Source organism: Rattus rattus, chromosome 2 (assembly GCF_011064425.1).
Source record: "Rattus rattus isolate New Zealand chromosome 2, Rrattus_CSIRO_v1, whole genome shotgun sequence".
Taxonomy (NCBI): Eukaryota; Metazoa; Chordata; class Mammalia; order Rodentia; family Muridae; genus Rattus; species Rattus rattus.
This window is the reverse complement of record NC_046155.1, coordinates 81477664-81493481: the sequence shown is the minus strand read 5'-3', so window position 1 is coordinate 81493481 and position 15818 is coordinate 81477664. Positions and strand designations below refer to the sequence as shown.

At 42.3% G+C, this 15818-nt stretch overlaps 1 protein-coding gene across 1 annotated transcript in view; it reads left to right on the top strand.

Annotated features, from left to right (window-relative positions):
- Positions 1-8726: 8726 nt before the first annotated feature.
- LOC116893131 (ATP-binding cassette sub-family A member 3-like) overlaps positions 8727-15818 on the top strand; it is a 90820-nt gene continuing 83728 nt past the window's right edge. Inside the window, exons 1-4 of the mRNA XM_032895062.1 lie at positions 8727-8786; positions 9120-9369; positions 12954-13081; positions 15287-15446. Of these exons, the coding sequence (XP_032750953.1) occupies positions 8727-8786; positions 9120-9369; positions 12954-13081; positions 15287-15446 (598 nt within the window). The remainder of the gene's footprint in view (positions 8787-9119; positions 9370-12953; positions 13082-15286; positions 15447-15818) is intronic.

Genomic DNA, 15818 nt, shown 5'->3' with positions numbered 1-15818 from the left:
GATGGAGAAAGTGAGTGCTTCTGGGAACGCAAAGAAAAGAGGGACTATTCTGACCCAGAGTAGGGCTCGAAATAATAATAGCGGGAACAGTCTATCTCATTTGACGACACCAGCAGCCACTGAGGTATGGAGATGCTCTTGTTAGCCTTACTATTTATGCTCTGGGATTTGTCCAAGGTCATCCAGCGAGTCAGAAGCAGTTAGGTTTCATTCGGTATGTGTGTGTGTGTGTGTGTGTGTGTGTGTTGGCATGTGTGCACATTTTCAAGGAAGCCAGAAGAGGGCATCAGATCTCCTGGAACTGGAGGTTACAGGTGTAAGCCACCATACACGGATGCTATGAACTGAACTAGGGTCCTCTGGAAGAGCGCTAACATCAGAGTTATCTCTCCTGACTATTTTGTTTTGTTGAGACAGAGTCTTATGTAGATCACACTGGCTTCAAAATTCCTATATAGTCAAGGCTTGTCTTGACTTCCCAAATGCTAGAACAGCAGGTGTATACCACCAGAGCCCGCTTTAATTTTTATTATTATTAAAACAATACAACTATTATTAAGTGTCCTAATGACTTAAAAAAAAGACTACTATTAATAAACTCACTAGTAATGCAGGGGAAGCTGCTGTGTCTCTCCCCTGTCTTCCCTGAGGCAGTATCTCTGCCTGGGGAAATTTTCTGCTGACCCCTACAGATCTAGAAAGAGGTGGGTCGGTTGCTGCTCCCTAGACGGATGCCAACACGCTGAAGGTGACAGCAGGGCACTCCCGTCCAGTCCCTAGGCTGCAGCAATATTGACTCAGCAAGATTTACTGGACAAACATAGTAAATAAGTCAATGCTCAGAGAAATATTAAAACCGCAAATTTTAAAAAGATAAAAATTAACCAAGGGAGAATAACAATGAACAAATTTAAATAGAAGTCAGAATAACGGACTTTAGACAGTGCCAATGACTCTAAAATAGCTTCTAAATATTTATTCAAAAACTTGGAAATGTACGAAAGTACATTTATCTGGACCTTTGAGTTCTGCTATCGCTTCAACGGTCTTGCTGACTTTACTACGAATCTCTGGTTCTAAAGGAGCAAGTGTGCCAGCCAAGCTCCAGGGTGCACTCGGAAGACACCCAGGCAGCTCCTTCAGGCGCGCGCCGGTTCCCATCGCACACCCCAGTCCGGATTGGATCTGCGCCGCCAGGCGGTTGGCTAGAGCGTTGAGAGGAGGAGCGGTGCCCGGGCGACGCGCGCCCCCTCGTGGCCGTGGTGGTGGCTGTGGCTGTTGTGTAGTCTGAGAGGTGTGTGTCAAGTCTGGACCTGCTCCGCAGCTGCCCTTAGACTCCTCCACGCCCACCCACAGGGACTTAGGAACGAATTTTATTGTGTATGTGTGTTGCCAGCCTAAAAGAGAGAACTGACTGTCTAAAGCAGGGGTTCTCAACTTGCCTAAGGCTGGGACCCTTTAATACAGTTCCTCATGTTGTGATGACCCGCAACCATAAACTTATTACTACTTCACAACTATAGTTTTGCGATTGTTATGAATCATAATGTAAACATATGTGTTCCTGTGAAAGGGTCGCTGAGAACTGCTTGTCTAAAGAGTTAGTGTCTGAGCAGAGCATGCTGTGGACACAAGGCACATCAATCTCAAAGATGGAGGCGGGACACGTCTAAGGGCAGAAGTCCACCGCCCTGGGTTTTGAAACAGAGCTTAGGGCTGACAAGGATTTGTTGCAGGGGTTGACTGCAGTTCACTAGAGGAGACTGTGACGGTGACTTCCGTAGCAAGAGGCAGTGTGCGGAGTGTATGTGCGTAAGTAATGTATGTGGGAGTGTATGTGGGAGGCTGAGGCAGGAGATAGAGTATGTTCAACACAAGACCCTGCCTCAAAAAGCAAACAGAAGAAAAGAGCTCTTAGGCATTCTTGGGGCTAGTGTGCAGTATGTGCCTGTGTTACCTTCTGAACCTCCCAACTCTTGGCGTGGCTGGTTTGATTATGACCCCTTCTCTTCTCTTCCCTCCCCTCCCTGCCCCTTTATTATTTTTAAGACCTGGATAACCTGTACTCATTATATAGCCAAAGCTGTCCTCAAATTCATGGCAATCCTCTGGCCTCAGTCCCCTTAGTGCTGGGGTTAACAGCACGCACCATCCCACCTACCATGACTCCATTTTGATAAGGACCATTTTCACAGTTTTGGGGCTAGAAGGAAGAATTCTAGGATCCAGAATTAGTGGCTTTAGTCTTAACCTAACTTGAGGCAAGTTACTTGACTTCTGTGTCTCCTCTACAGTGAGAAATAGTTCTTTATTAATCTCACTGGCTTAAAATATTACAGTAACATACAACATAAGTTTAGCCATATTTTTGAGTGCCCTTTACCACACTTGTAATGTCTGTCCTAATTCCAGAATATTTCCTCACTCCCAAAATAAATCCTGCACTTATTAAGCAGCCGCTCTCCACTGCCTACTCCCCGCTGCCCCGGCAACTGCTGCTCTTTTCATGTGTCTGGATCAGTGGAGCCCGGACATCTCATATGAAGGGAATCATATTCGCCTTGCTTAGCACAGTGCTTTCAAGGTTCCTGCCTATTATAACATACATCATTCCTTATATGGGCAAACAAGACTCCATGGTAGGGCATTACCTCATCATATGTAGTTGTTAACCAGTTGGATGGACTTTGGGGTTGCAATGACATTGTGAACATTTTTACATGTTTTATTTTACATTTATTTACTTAATGTGTGTGCACACGTGTGGAGGTCAGGGGATAACATGTGGGAGTCAGTCCTCTCCTTCCACATGTGGGTTCCAGGGATCAAACTCAGGTCATCAACCTTGACAGCAAACGTCCTCGCCTGCTGAACCATCTCACTGGTCTACACATTTTTGGGGGGAGGAGTGACAGGGTATGGACATATTTATATTTTCTAGGAGTGAAACTGGAGGGTCATATAGAAATTGGACAATTGGCTCTTTGAGAAGTAAGCGGCCGACCTGCTCTCCAATATGCTCTGCCCCACCCACCACCACTGGGCACAGATTCTTTTCTGTTTTCTCCTTGATACGGAATGTAACGTGGATGGCAGGGGAAGCAGAGGCCTACTGAGCATTTACTTTTCATTTTTCTGAGTACTAATGTGGGGATCTTTTAACGAGGCCTTTGGCTGTCTGTTTCTTCATGGAAATGTCCGTTTAGAACTAATTTTTATTTAGCCTCTTACTTATTTGTTTTGTCTTTTGTTGCATTTTAAGGGCTACTCTCTGTGTCCAGGATCTGATTTGGCAACGCTTCCTTCCTTCCACTCTTTGTCCCAGCACGCATTGTTAAGTGATGACTCACAGCCTCTGTTTATTCTCAAAGTCTGTTATTGGTGCCACCATTCCAAGTCACTGACCATTTTGTGAACAGCACACAAGATTCAAACCCAATTTCACTCCCCTGCCCTGGGATTGTTGGTTAAGCCCATTTGGTGAAAATCGTGTCCTTTCCCCGGCGAGTGAGTGAGTAGGATGTCCGTTAGGCGTGGTGCGTGGAGCGATTCCAGACTCTGCCTGTGCTTTTCTCAGTTTTGATCTATGCCGAGGGTGACTGACAAGCTGCAAAAAGTGTTGATATCAGGAAGCATGGGCCTGCCAACTCGATTCCTTCCCCTCATAGTTCTCCATTCAGCATTCCTAGGACCAGCCTGTTCAAGGCAGCTGGGGTTTGAGCTGAAGACCAAATTTGGGGCATTCCTGGTGTGACCGTGGTTGGTCTCTCAGTCTGTGAATACAGGATTGTCCTTTGCTTCTTTTGGTCTTAGCCTTCCCTTCCCTTCCCTTCCCTTCCCTTCCCTTCCCTTCCCTTCCCTTCCCTTCTTGTTTTGTTAAAGCCATGTGTGCAAGTCTCATGCTCTCTCAGCTTAATTTATTCTTAAGTATTTTACTTTCTGATGCCCTTGCAAATGTAATTGGATTTTTAAGACTGTTCAATACTAGTAAATAGAAACAAGGATTTTTGTTTTTGTATGTTCATCTGTTTCCTTCAACTTGTCTGAGAGTATAAATTTGATCCAGTAGTTTATTTTGCCAGCTCATCAGTGTTTTCTATATGTGATATTATGTGTAAACATCTCTAAAGGAAGTAAAGTTTATTATTTTCCTTTATAATTTCAGTGGCGATTTCTTTCCCTTCTTCTCTCTTTCCTTCCTTCTTTCCTCTTTCTTTCTTGCCTTCTCCCTTCCCCTGTTCTTCTTTAACCCAGTTTTCCTTTTGCCCGGTTGCTCTAGTAACCACTCCCATGACTATATGGAGTGAGAGTCAATGCAGACAGCCTTATCTTCTTGTAGTCTGAGGAGGTTAGTCACTATTGAATAGGATGCATCTGTCATATTGCGGAACTGCACTTCCGCTCCTCATGTGTCAACTGTCCTTAGCCGATGCCTCTTCTACTTCATTTGAGATGCTCACCATCGGGAGTGGAAGAGAGGCCAGGAGTGGGCAGAAGCCAGGAGAGCGCCTGAAAGGCTTCAGTTAGGGGTCCTGTATGCCTTTATTTTATACCCTAAAACTACAAGGCGAGGTGAGCAGGCAGGCAGGCAGGACACGGTATTTATCTTTTTGTTTTTCAGGTGTAAGTGCCAAGTCGCTAAAGACAATAGCCACCGGGGGCTGGAAGTTTTCAATGGCATTGACCCCTGTCCAGGTTGCTCTGTCTAGGTAACAGGGTGAAGCGTTGTCTGGTATTAAGGACAAGCAGTGCCTTCAACAAATAAAACAATAAATTGACATCTGACAATCAATCTACTTCACTGTGACCAGATGTTGTATTATAAGGATGCCTAGATATTTTTCTGGATTCTGTTAATCCAGAGCTCTTAAGTACTGCTAAGGGTTCTGCGTTCATATTGTTAGGTGGTATTGGACTGTAGTTTGCTTCTGGTGTTTTTCCCTGGTTTTGGGTACAAGTAATGGAGTGAGTTAGAGAGCGTTCCCTCCTCCACTGTTTGCAGGAGCTGGAGGTGGTATGTATGTCGATATTATGTGTTTATAAACATTGTTCCTGGTCCCCGGCTCAGAGATCTCCAACACTCTTTGGAACCCTGATAGTAGGCATATCTTTTGCCATTCATAACCAGCTGCTTTTGATTTTCCCGTGAGTTTAGCCTAACACACTAACTCTTGGCATTAGGCTGTAGCTTGCCTCAGGATAGGGCATGTTGCCCATGGAATAAACTATTAGGATCAGAGGCTTGGGGCTGTCATCTCTAAGACAGAGGAAGGCTGCAGACCAATTGAAGCCCCAAGGTCTATTGACTTCATCCATCATAATTGCATAGGAACCTGGATTGGAAAATCTCATGAACTGAGAGCCTCTGGTGAACAGGTTGCTGTACAAGGAGGCACTCTGGGAAGGGGATGGAAGCACTGGGGCCCCATCCCCTGGCTCTGAATGCCTCTCGTGTACTGTTCATCAGTAATATACTGTAATTGTCAGGGTGCTCTAGTGAAATATGAAGCCAGAAGAACTGTAGATGCCCTAACCTGTGAAGGTCCTCAGTGCAGCTGTATCTGGAGTGGAACATTACTGTGGGCCTGAGTCTTAACCTAGGAATTAGCCTACTTACTGGGAAAACCAAGTAAGAATCAGCATAAATTTTTTCCCACTTCAGATACTCTCTAATCCTGTCTTTTCTTTGTTGAAAGGTTGTTATATTGTTGATTTGATCTATTATAAAACGTCTGTTTAGATCTTCTATTTGTTCTTGAAATTTGTAATATTCTGTGTTTCTAGAATTAGTTGTATCTTGGTTGACAAAACCACTGGCCCATAACTGTTCATAGAATTTTCTTACAATCTCTTTTATGTCGAAAAGGTTGGTGATGTCTTCTCATTATACAAACTATGCGATAGAGAGAAGAAACAGAGGCGCCTGGAAGAGTCCAGAGCAGAGAGAGGAAGAAGTAGACTGAGCATGGCCAGCGGGCTGGACCTGACCATGAGAGAAGCAGGAGAGTGGAGAGGGAGAGAGGAAAGGGCAGGACAGGGGGAGCACTTGGGGCAGCAGAGAGAGAAATGGAGGAGGACAGCCAATAGCAGGGTTGTGAGGAGAATGAGGAGCTGTGGGGGGGGAAGCCGATGAGCTGGGGGAGAGTGTAAGGTAGGGGAGGTGAGGAGAACTAGGTACTGGAGACCAGCGCGCACTTTGGTATGCTAATAGGCACCACACATAGCCATTGTCTCTCCTGTCAGTGATAAGGGAAATGGTTCCTTTGGTAGAGCAGAATCAGCTTCACAAGTTTCTGAGCACTGCTGGCTTTTCTCCAACTACTAAAATTCGGGGAAATAGTTTCCTTTGGACCTGACACTCACTCCTTGTTTCTAGATTTTAGTAATTTGTGCTGTCTCCTCGTCTTGATCAATCAAGATTCTTCTTGTTTGAGTTCCTTTTATTTTCTTCTCCCATGTATGTTTGTGTGGGGTGTATGCATATATGGCATATATTTGAAGTGTAGATATGTCTGCATTATTATTTGCATGTGTTTGTTCATGTGTGTGTGCGTGCCTGTGCATGTGCGTGTGGGTGCCTGAAGTTGATGTTGTGAATCTTCCTCAAATTTGAAGATTCTCTGTGGCAGGGTCTCCCAAATAAATGCTGAGCTCACAGACACTGCTCATCTTACTTGCCCAGGCTGCTCGGGGAATCCTCACCTTTCTCAGGATCTATTCTTCTCTGAGGCTTCATATCTCTCAATCTCATTCTTTTTACCTCCAGAGAGCTTTCTTTTTAATTTTTTTTCAGATCAGACCCACTAGCTGTGAAGAAGTCTCTCTGATTTTCCTTCATCTGTGAATGCCTTTATTTCACAGCTTAATTTCTGAAGGATTCTTTGGAGAATATCCATTTCAGGGCTAACCATTTCACTCCCCACTCCCACCCACCAGCCTCAGAAGTAAAAAGGAATGTTAGCCAGATGTGGTGACCCAGGCCTGCAGCATCAGAACTCAGGAACGAAAGGCAAGAGGATCCCAAGACCTAGGTTAGCCTGGGTTGCATAGCAAGACTCCATCTCAAACAAACAAATACATGCACATTTGTTATTTCCTCTGGTCTCCCTGATTGCTTTGCCATTTTCCAAATATTTTCTTCTGTTTTTAAAATGTTTTTCTTTATTATTATTATTGTTGTTGTTGTTATTAAAGTTAATATGTAATTGCTTCATTCCTTCCCCCTTCCCCTGCCTTCTTCCAACATGTTCCCTGCCCTGATCTCTCTTAAATCCTTGGAGTTTGTTTCATTAACAATGTTACTTGTATGTATATGATTTCAGGACTGGCCTCTTGGTATTGGATAACCAACTTAAGGCAACTTAAGGGCTCTTCCCCAGGGAAGAGGATTTCTCCTGCTCTCAGTCCTTCTTTTCGTCGTTGTTTTGTTTTTTTGCTTTTTTTTTTTTTCACAACAGGGTTTTTCTGTGTAGCTCTGGCTGTCCTGGAACTCGCTCTGTAGACCATGTTGGTCTTGAATTCACAGCAATGATCCTGGGATTAAAGGCGTGTGCTGTCATCATCCAGGGTCAGCACTCCTCAGGCGCAGGCAGTCTAGGGTTAGGACCTTGTGAGCTTTCTTCGTCTATGGTTAGGGCACAGTGAGATGCCCCCCTTCCGTGTGAGCAGATCTATTATTTCAAGTGTCACCCTTGCTCAGGACTAGCCTGTCTGTTTAATTACGTGAATTGCTTCCCATATATCTTTGGTTATGTTTCCTCAGAATCTTATCTTCTCTGGAACCTGACACTTTGGGACCAGGCTATTTCCTTTAGTTTAAAATATTCTTCAAGGTCCATCCACATGATAGCAAGTGTCTGGAGTTCCTTCCTGTGTAACCATTCTTATTAGCCCCATGGTGCTGGACAATCCCTCCTGTTACCTACAGCTATACCTGTCAGGGTATGGGGGGAGGTGGCAAGCTATTGTTTAATGAGTCAAAGATTTGATTCTCAAAGATGAAAATATTAAGAATGATGGCATTGGCTATAGGACAATGAGATTGATATTCCTGAAAAAAACATTCATGCTGGTGAATTTTACGCTATGTATATTTTTAATCTCAATTCCAAAAAATGTGATGAATAGTCCTTAATACCCTCCCCCTAGTAGCAGTTGACCCAAGGAGGAAAACCCTGTAAGGTAAGTACTACCATTGCCTGACTTACAGATGATAAGTAGCCATGGGTTAATTATTTTGCTCAGAATTACGTGCGTGCAGCGTGTTGAAGAATTGAGATCTGAACTCAAATCCTAGGTTCACAGTTATTATGCCAAACTCTCTGTGACTGTGAGGAAAGGGGCATGTTGTAAACAGACCTACATACAGAACATTGTATGAGCAGAAATCAAACAGGTGTCTACCCCATGTGAGACACGTAGAAGTTTTCCAAATACTAATATTCTCCACTTACATTGTATATCTTCATTGTGAAAATGGACCTGCAGTGGGCTCACACTTACATCTCTATTCTCCAATGTTTTGATAAATTGATATGAAAGTATAAAGGAGCAGTCAAGTACCTACTTCAGAATATATTTTAGGTTATCTTTCCATTTATAAAATAGAGGTGTGGCATGATGAAGCAATAATCTTTTTTATTGATGACATTTAATATTTTGGCACGTGACCTTAATTGTGCTACATCTTATTTCTTAAGCATCGAGCTTCCACTCTCTCTGGTAAAATGGATTCACTGCTGATGAGGCAATTTTTAGTCCTCCTGTGGAAAAACTTCCTCTTAAAGGTAAGTGACGATGTCTGTGGGAGCAAGAAGGGAAGTCTGTGCAGCCAGAGGAGGAGCTAACAGCTTGTTAACTACATTTGGTTATAGTTGATTTTGTTCCACGGCTGGGCTAGCATTGCTTAGTCTGAAGAACAGCCTGAGAATCAATAGCATTGATATGAGAGTGAAATATAAGCAATGCAAGGAAGACAGTCAGGGGAGGGGCATTCTCATTGTAGGGTAAAGCAAAATACCTAGGGCTGTGTTGTTAATTAACCCATGGCTACACACAGAAGCATACACATGCATGTGTTCATGCATTCACTAGCATGGTTCCCCTGTGTTTTGTTGTAGAGCCGGAAGGTGTTTGGCTTAGTGGTGGAGATCATCTTGATATTTCTGTTATTTGTATGGACTTTGACCGTACGCAGAATTTCAAAGAAGAAATTTATTCCTGCCATGATTTTCAATCCTATTCCCTTGACATTACCTGAGTTCCTTAATCAGAACTTTGACTATGAATTGGCTTACGTGCCTTCTGATAGTAATGCAGCAAGAAATATTACTGAGATGGTGAAAAAGGATTTAAACTTCAACTTTAAAGGTCAGAAAGGAAAATATTGGAAGTATTTCTCTGGAAATGTTTTAGTATGATTCAGTAACCTTCGTAATTCATGCATTGGTCTCCCGAACAGACCATGGATTTTGTTCAAATGTCTTCATGGCATAATCACTATTGATATCTAATATTTAAAATGAGGTGACTAAAATTAATTTTGTTATATAAAACTATTCTTTATGATTATGTTATGAACAAACCTTTGTGTGTGTGCATGCATATGCATGCATGTGTGTGCACTCATGTACATGTGTACCTGCGTATGTGCATGCATGTGTGTGTATTTGTGACATATGTAGGGGTCAGGGGACATTTTGCAGATGCTGATTCTCTCTTTTCAACAGTGCTTTCACCAGGCAAGTGACAGTACCCGATACCATGTCAAGTATTAGGATAAAGCAGGAACTTTGTCTTGGTGCACAGATTTTATTCACATCATTTCTAAGTACAGCAATAGTCTTATAGCCACCTGTGGATAAAAGTGTCAACTAATTAGGAGCTTGTGTGTCTAATATCTGGGAGAGCTACCACGAGGGGACAATGGCCAGGTGGCAGTTTTTCCTACTATGTCTCTGCCTTCAGAACTAAAAGTTTCTCGTACCTGCATGGACTTTTTTACAGCCTGCTACAGCGATGGTCTTGCTATCAGAACTGTCCACTGGGAATTTGGAATGAATTGTGCCCATAAGTCTCCAGTGATGGACCTCATGGTCTCAACTCTGGCTCTAGACCAGAAATGTCACTGAGACTCATTTCCAGGCCCTCTCAGCAATGGCTAGAGGCTAGAGGCCACCTCTGCAGGCAAGACAAGGATGCAGCTCAGACCTAAAGAGAGAGAGAGAGAGAGAGAGAGAGAGAGAGAGAGAGAGAGAGAGAGGGGAAAGAGGAAACGGAGAGGGAGAGAGAGAGAAAGAGAGAGAGAGAGAGAGAGAGAGAGAGAGAGAGAGAGAGAGAGAGAGAGAGAGAGAGAGATCCTGTGTGTATGGCCTGTCACAGCTGTTGACGGAGGACAGTCTTATATATAGAGCCAGGAAGGTATTTGTTTGAGTCCCTGAGGCAGACTTGCTCTCTAGTCAACCAGACCCTGAAATTGCTGTAAGATTCAGATAGTTTGTGTCAGCAGTAGACAGAGATCAGTCCTGTTGGTACAAAGCAACAGGCAGAGGAAAAGGAGCCTCGTGGGTCTGCTGACCTCTGCCTTTGTTGTGGAACCCAAAGCAATGCTGAAATTTGGCTTTAGGGCCTCAAACCATGGACCAGAGAAGTATGGGGCCTTCCCACAGCACTGGCAGAGTGAGGCCTGGATCTTTCTGAATGCCAAGCCACAGGCACATCTCCTATACAGGCTACGAGCTTCTTTATGAAAACCGATGAACCATATCTGAAATTCATATAAAAATGTGAGTCACTACAAGCCAAAGTAATATTGAGAAATATTGAAGTGTTGAACACACACACACACACACACACACACACACAAGCATGCGTGCACCCGTGCTTTTGGTGCAAAAGTAGATGTATCTATCAATGATATAGAATGTAGATTCTAGAAATAAACAGGTCCTGGCATAGTAAGTTGATTTTTTTTTGGTATTATTTTAAAACTTAGCAATGGAGAAAGAATACTCTTGAGCTATCTGGAAACAGAATGTTCCATATGCAACAGAAAGTTATTGAATCTTATATTTGAACCATATGTAAAAATACTTCAAATTGGGCTAAAAATCTTAATATAAGAGCCAAAACTATAACACTTTTAGAAGAAAACAAAAGATGGTCCTCATGACCATGGATTTGACAAAGGTTTCTTAAGTATGACAAAAAAAATTCATGAATTATGCAACAAATAAACTGTTTTTTCAACAAAATCGAAAATATTTTTCCAAAGGAAACTATCAGGAGAATGAAAGACTACTTAAAGGATGAGAAATGTTTGCAAACTAATTTTTGTGATAGTAGGTTACAATAGAATTATAAAGCATCCTGAGCAATGGAAGCCTACAAAGACAAGTGTTTTAAAAAGAAAGAGGTCTGAGCAGAGACTTGGCTGAAGGGCTCTCTAAGTGAGTGCTGAGCGCATGGGGATGTGGTCAGCGCTGCTCATTTCAGGGGAGTATAACGGACCACACAAAGAGATGCCATTCATAACTGGAACAAAAAGATAGCAGCAAGGTTTGATTAGTGCGTAGAGTAACGAGACCTTGCCTCACTGGTGAAAGTGTAAGTAATGGACGGAGCTTCAGTGGCAGCTTCCCAATAAACACAGGAATCATGTGCATACACAAGGGGCAGCCTACTGAATTCTACTAAAAGGCCCACGTCAGAGAGGACAGCATCACTTGAAAGTTTAGGCAAAGGGCATACAGTTTTGTTTGCATCGAAAACAAAATTATAACGAATATTTTAATTTGATGAATAAAATTTTACAGCACTAAAGCTATTTTGATGAGTATGTAGTGGGGTCCTTTGGCCTTGACTTGCTTTCTTCTGGTTACAGTCCATTTTATTTGTTTCTGGAAGCCATAGTCAGGACATTCCTGTGCTACACCAGCACCTCACAGCTGAGCCAAGCCCTACTGGACTCGGTGAACTCAGAGTCCATGTGATTACCAGCCATTCGGGCATTTATTTCTATAGCAAGTCTGCTCACATGTTTTATCTGTTGGGTTGACTTTCTTCTTTCTTACAGCTGTGACACTCGTACTTGTTGGTTATACACTTTATGTATCTACTTTGGATCTCAGTCTGTGACTCATTTTCCCACCATACAGTGTCTTGAAGAACTGTGATTTTTAAATGTCATTAAGTCCACTTTCTTGATATTTTTTATATTTATTGCTCTTTCTGTCAACGCAACCTCAAAGTCAGTGGTTTCCTTTGTAGTTTGTGTGTGTGTGTGTGTGTGTGTGTGTGTGAGAGAGAGAGAGAGAGAGAGAGAGAGAGAGAGAGAGAGAGAGAGAGAGAGAGAGAGAACTGGAGACTGAACCTGTAGCTTTGCATTGCACGCTAGGCAACTGTGCTGCCACTGAATTATAGCCACAGCCATTTTCTTTTCTTTTTGTTTCTTCTCTTTCTTTTTCTTAAAAAAATAATTTGTATATGCCTACACTGTCCCTCTCTTCAGACACACCAGAAGAGGGCATCAGATCCATTACAGATGGTTGTGAGCCACCATGTGGGTGCTGGGAATTGAACTCAGGATCTCTAGAAGAGCAGTCAGTGCTCTTAACCACTGAGCCATCTCTCCAGCTCCTTATTTTTCCTAATCTATTTAAAAACATTTACTCTCTCCAAAATCATGAATACAGTCTTTCCATTATCTTATGGAAGAAGGGTTGATTTTTTTACTTTATCCACTTATGTATGATGTATTAGGAATTTATTTTTTATTTTATATATTTCTCATTTGTTTTCCACACTATAGGTATACATTAGATTGAGTGTCACTGGTTGAGTGGCACTCTTTGGGATGTCTACTGTTGTGACAGGATTGGGTTTTATGGTGTCAAGAAGAATGGGCATTAGGCCTTTCACGTTGATGTGGGCAACTTGGACTTTTCTCTCTACAGTTCAAGGTTTTTCTTCGGAAGAATCTTTTGAGAAATACATTAAGTATGAGGACAAGGCTGAGCATGTGCTGGCTGCTATTGTGTTTGATCACAAGTTCAAAACCAGCAACGAACCCTTGCCGCTTCAGGTGAGAAAGTTTTATCTAAAGACCTGGTGTGTTTGCTTTTAGCTTTGAGAGCTTTTAAGTGTGTGTGTGTGTGTGTGTGTGTGTGTGTGTGTGTGTGTGTGTGTGTGTGTGTATGTATGTCTCCCCATGAGTGCACATTTGTGTATATGTGTGTATTATGAGTACTGGTGCTCATGTGGATGTCAGAGGACAACTTTGGCACAGATCCTTGCCTTCCATTTTATTTAGACAGGGTCTCTTGTTCACTAGTATGTGCAACACACCACACCCACGAGGGAATCTGCTTCCATCCCATTTTGGAGTCACTTGGATTACATGTGTGGGCACCACATCTGGCTTTGTGTAGATTCTGGGTATTTAGTGCAGGCTATCATTCTCGAGTAGCAGGCACTTTAGTAACTGACCCATTACCCCCGCCCTCCCTTTTGATTTCTTCATTGATTGCTACTATCAAGGGATGTATTGTGTGGCTTTAAATTCTAAGGTTCTTCCTCCTATTGATTTCTAGCCTCCATGCTATCGCCATCAGAAAGAGAGCCTTATATGATTTTAATCTTCAGACTTGTCTGCGGAACAACCCACATGTGCTTGCTTGTGAGGAGCGCAAGTTGTTACTGTAAGAGGAAGTGTTGTGTGTCTGTTTGGTTTGCTTATTTATTCAGTGTGTTGTTGAAATTTAGTGTTTTTTTTAACTAATTTTCTCTCTGAATGATCAGTCCACTGTTGAAAATGGGGTTACTGAAGCTCTCAGTCACAATTGTAATATAATTTATGATCTCTCTTTATATCCTTTAGTGTAGCCCTGTGTATATGGATCCTCTGATGTTAGCTGTCTACATTTTTACCAACTTTCTATTTTTTGAATATCAATTCATTTATAATTATTGAATGTCTGCCTCTTTTTATAATTTCTTGAGCCTGGGCCTCACTATATACCTAAGCATGACCTTGAACCTCTGATCCTTCTGTCTCTACTGCTCAAGCACAGGGGACTACAGGTGTGCATCATTATACCTGGTGTGTGTTCTTTTGCAACTTTTGACATAGTTATAGCAAGTCTAAGCACTCTTTTCTGGTATATATTTGTCCAGAGTGCCTTTTTCTCATCCATTCACTCTTTGCATCTGTGTGTTTCTAGAAGGTCACTCTTGAAAGCACCATAATGTCTTTTTTTTTAAAAAATTGGCTCACATACTCTGTTTCATTTCTATTTTCTTGCTGTAGTAGATTTGCATGAGTGTGAGTTTGTATGTGCTGTGTAGCCATTTGGATGTATGTGCTCACATATGTGCAAGTACATGTATGCGTGCATGCATACAGAGGCAAGAGTGGGCATACATTGGGTGTCTTCCTCAGTTGGTTCTCTACCTCAGTTTCTAAGGTAAGGTCTTTCACTGAACCCATAGATTGCTAATTCAACTAGAAGGTCTGACTTGCAAGTCTCAGCAATCCTCTTGTCTTGGCATCCTCGGGGGCTGTGGTCAGAGGCACATGCCACCTCGCCTAGCTTTTTCTCTAGATTCTGGGGATGTGTCCCTTATGCTTGTGGAACAAGTACTTCAATAACTGAGCCATCTCCCTGGCCCCTCTTATAGATTTGCAAAATTATTTTTGTATTTATTTAATCTCTTTTATGTGTATGAATGTTTTGCCTGCATGTTCATATGTGCACAGCATGTATAACTCTTTCCCAAAGAGCTCAGAAGAGGGCATCAGAGCTCTTGAAACTAGAGTTGTGGATGGTTCTGAGCTGCCACGTGAGTACAGGGAACTGAACCCAGGTCCTCCGCAAGAGCAATGAGTGCTCTTAATCACTGGGCCATTTTCCCAAACTCTCTAGTAGATTAAAAATAATGCTTCTTCAATAGGCAGGACAAAGGTGGGACTTTAAAAAGCACAGTTACAGTGATAACTGTTGAATCCTTATTGTTCCTTTTCAACTCAAAAGCAAAATGCCATAAAGATGAAAGGGAGAGGACCATACAGTTGAGATCATTTTGCCTCGACTGTGATTATAGCTTGTGCGGCACATCAGTTGTTCTGTATCACAGCGATGCTGTCGTTCTTATCATTGGCATCCCCAAATTACTCTCCTGTCCCCCTAAATGAATTTTTAATAAAAAACCCTACAACTTTTTGATCACTGCTAATCTTTGCTTTCTGAGGGTCACGAGTTTAACATCTTTCTTTGACTTGTTGTTCTAGGTAAAATATAGTTTGCGCTTTGGTCGTATGTATGATCCGGAAAACATGTTTAAGCCATCTGAGGGACAGAAAGAAACAGAGTGGAATACATCAATTCTCTTCCCATCCGTGCCTTCTCTAGGACCCCGGAACGCCTTGGAAAATGACGGGGGAGACCCTGGTGAGCAGAGCCTTAAGTTCATTTATGTTCCTTTTACTGTGTGTGGACAGGCATTTGGAACGAGTTTCATTTTTTTCCCCCTCTGCATGAACAAGTTGATTTATTTTTTCATTATGGTTTAATATGGCTTAAAATTTTTATAAACAAGCATAAAATGTGGTATATTATAAATCTTTTATTTTTTTCATTTCTCAAGTTAATTTTCTTTTATCTGCTGTTACATAATTAGTTGATAACTATTCTTCACTTTGTCTATCATCATCAAACAAGGAGATTGTTTTTCTGGAATGTGTCAGTCTGAGCTAGGGAAATGGCTCAACAGGTAAAATTCTTGTTTTGTTGCCCAAGGATGAGACCCCATGTCCAGATCCC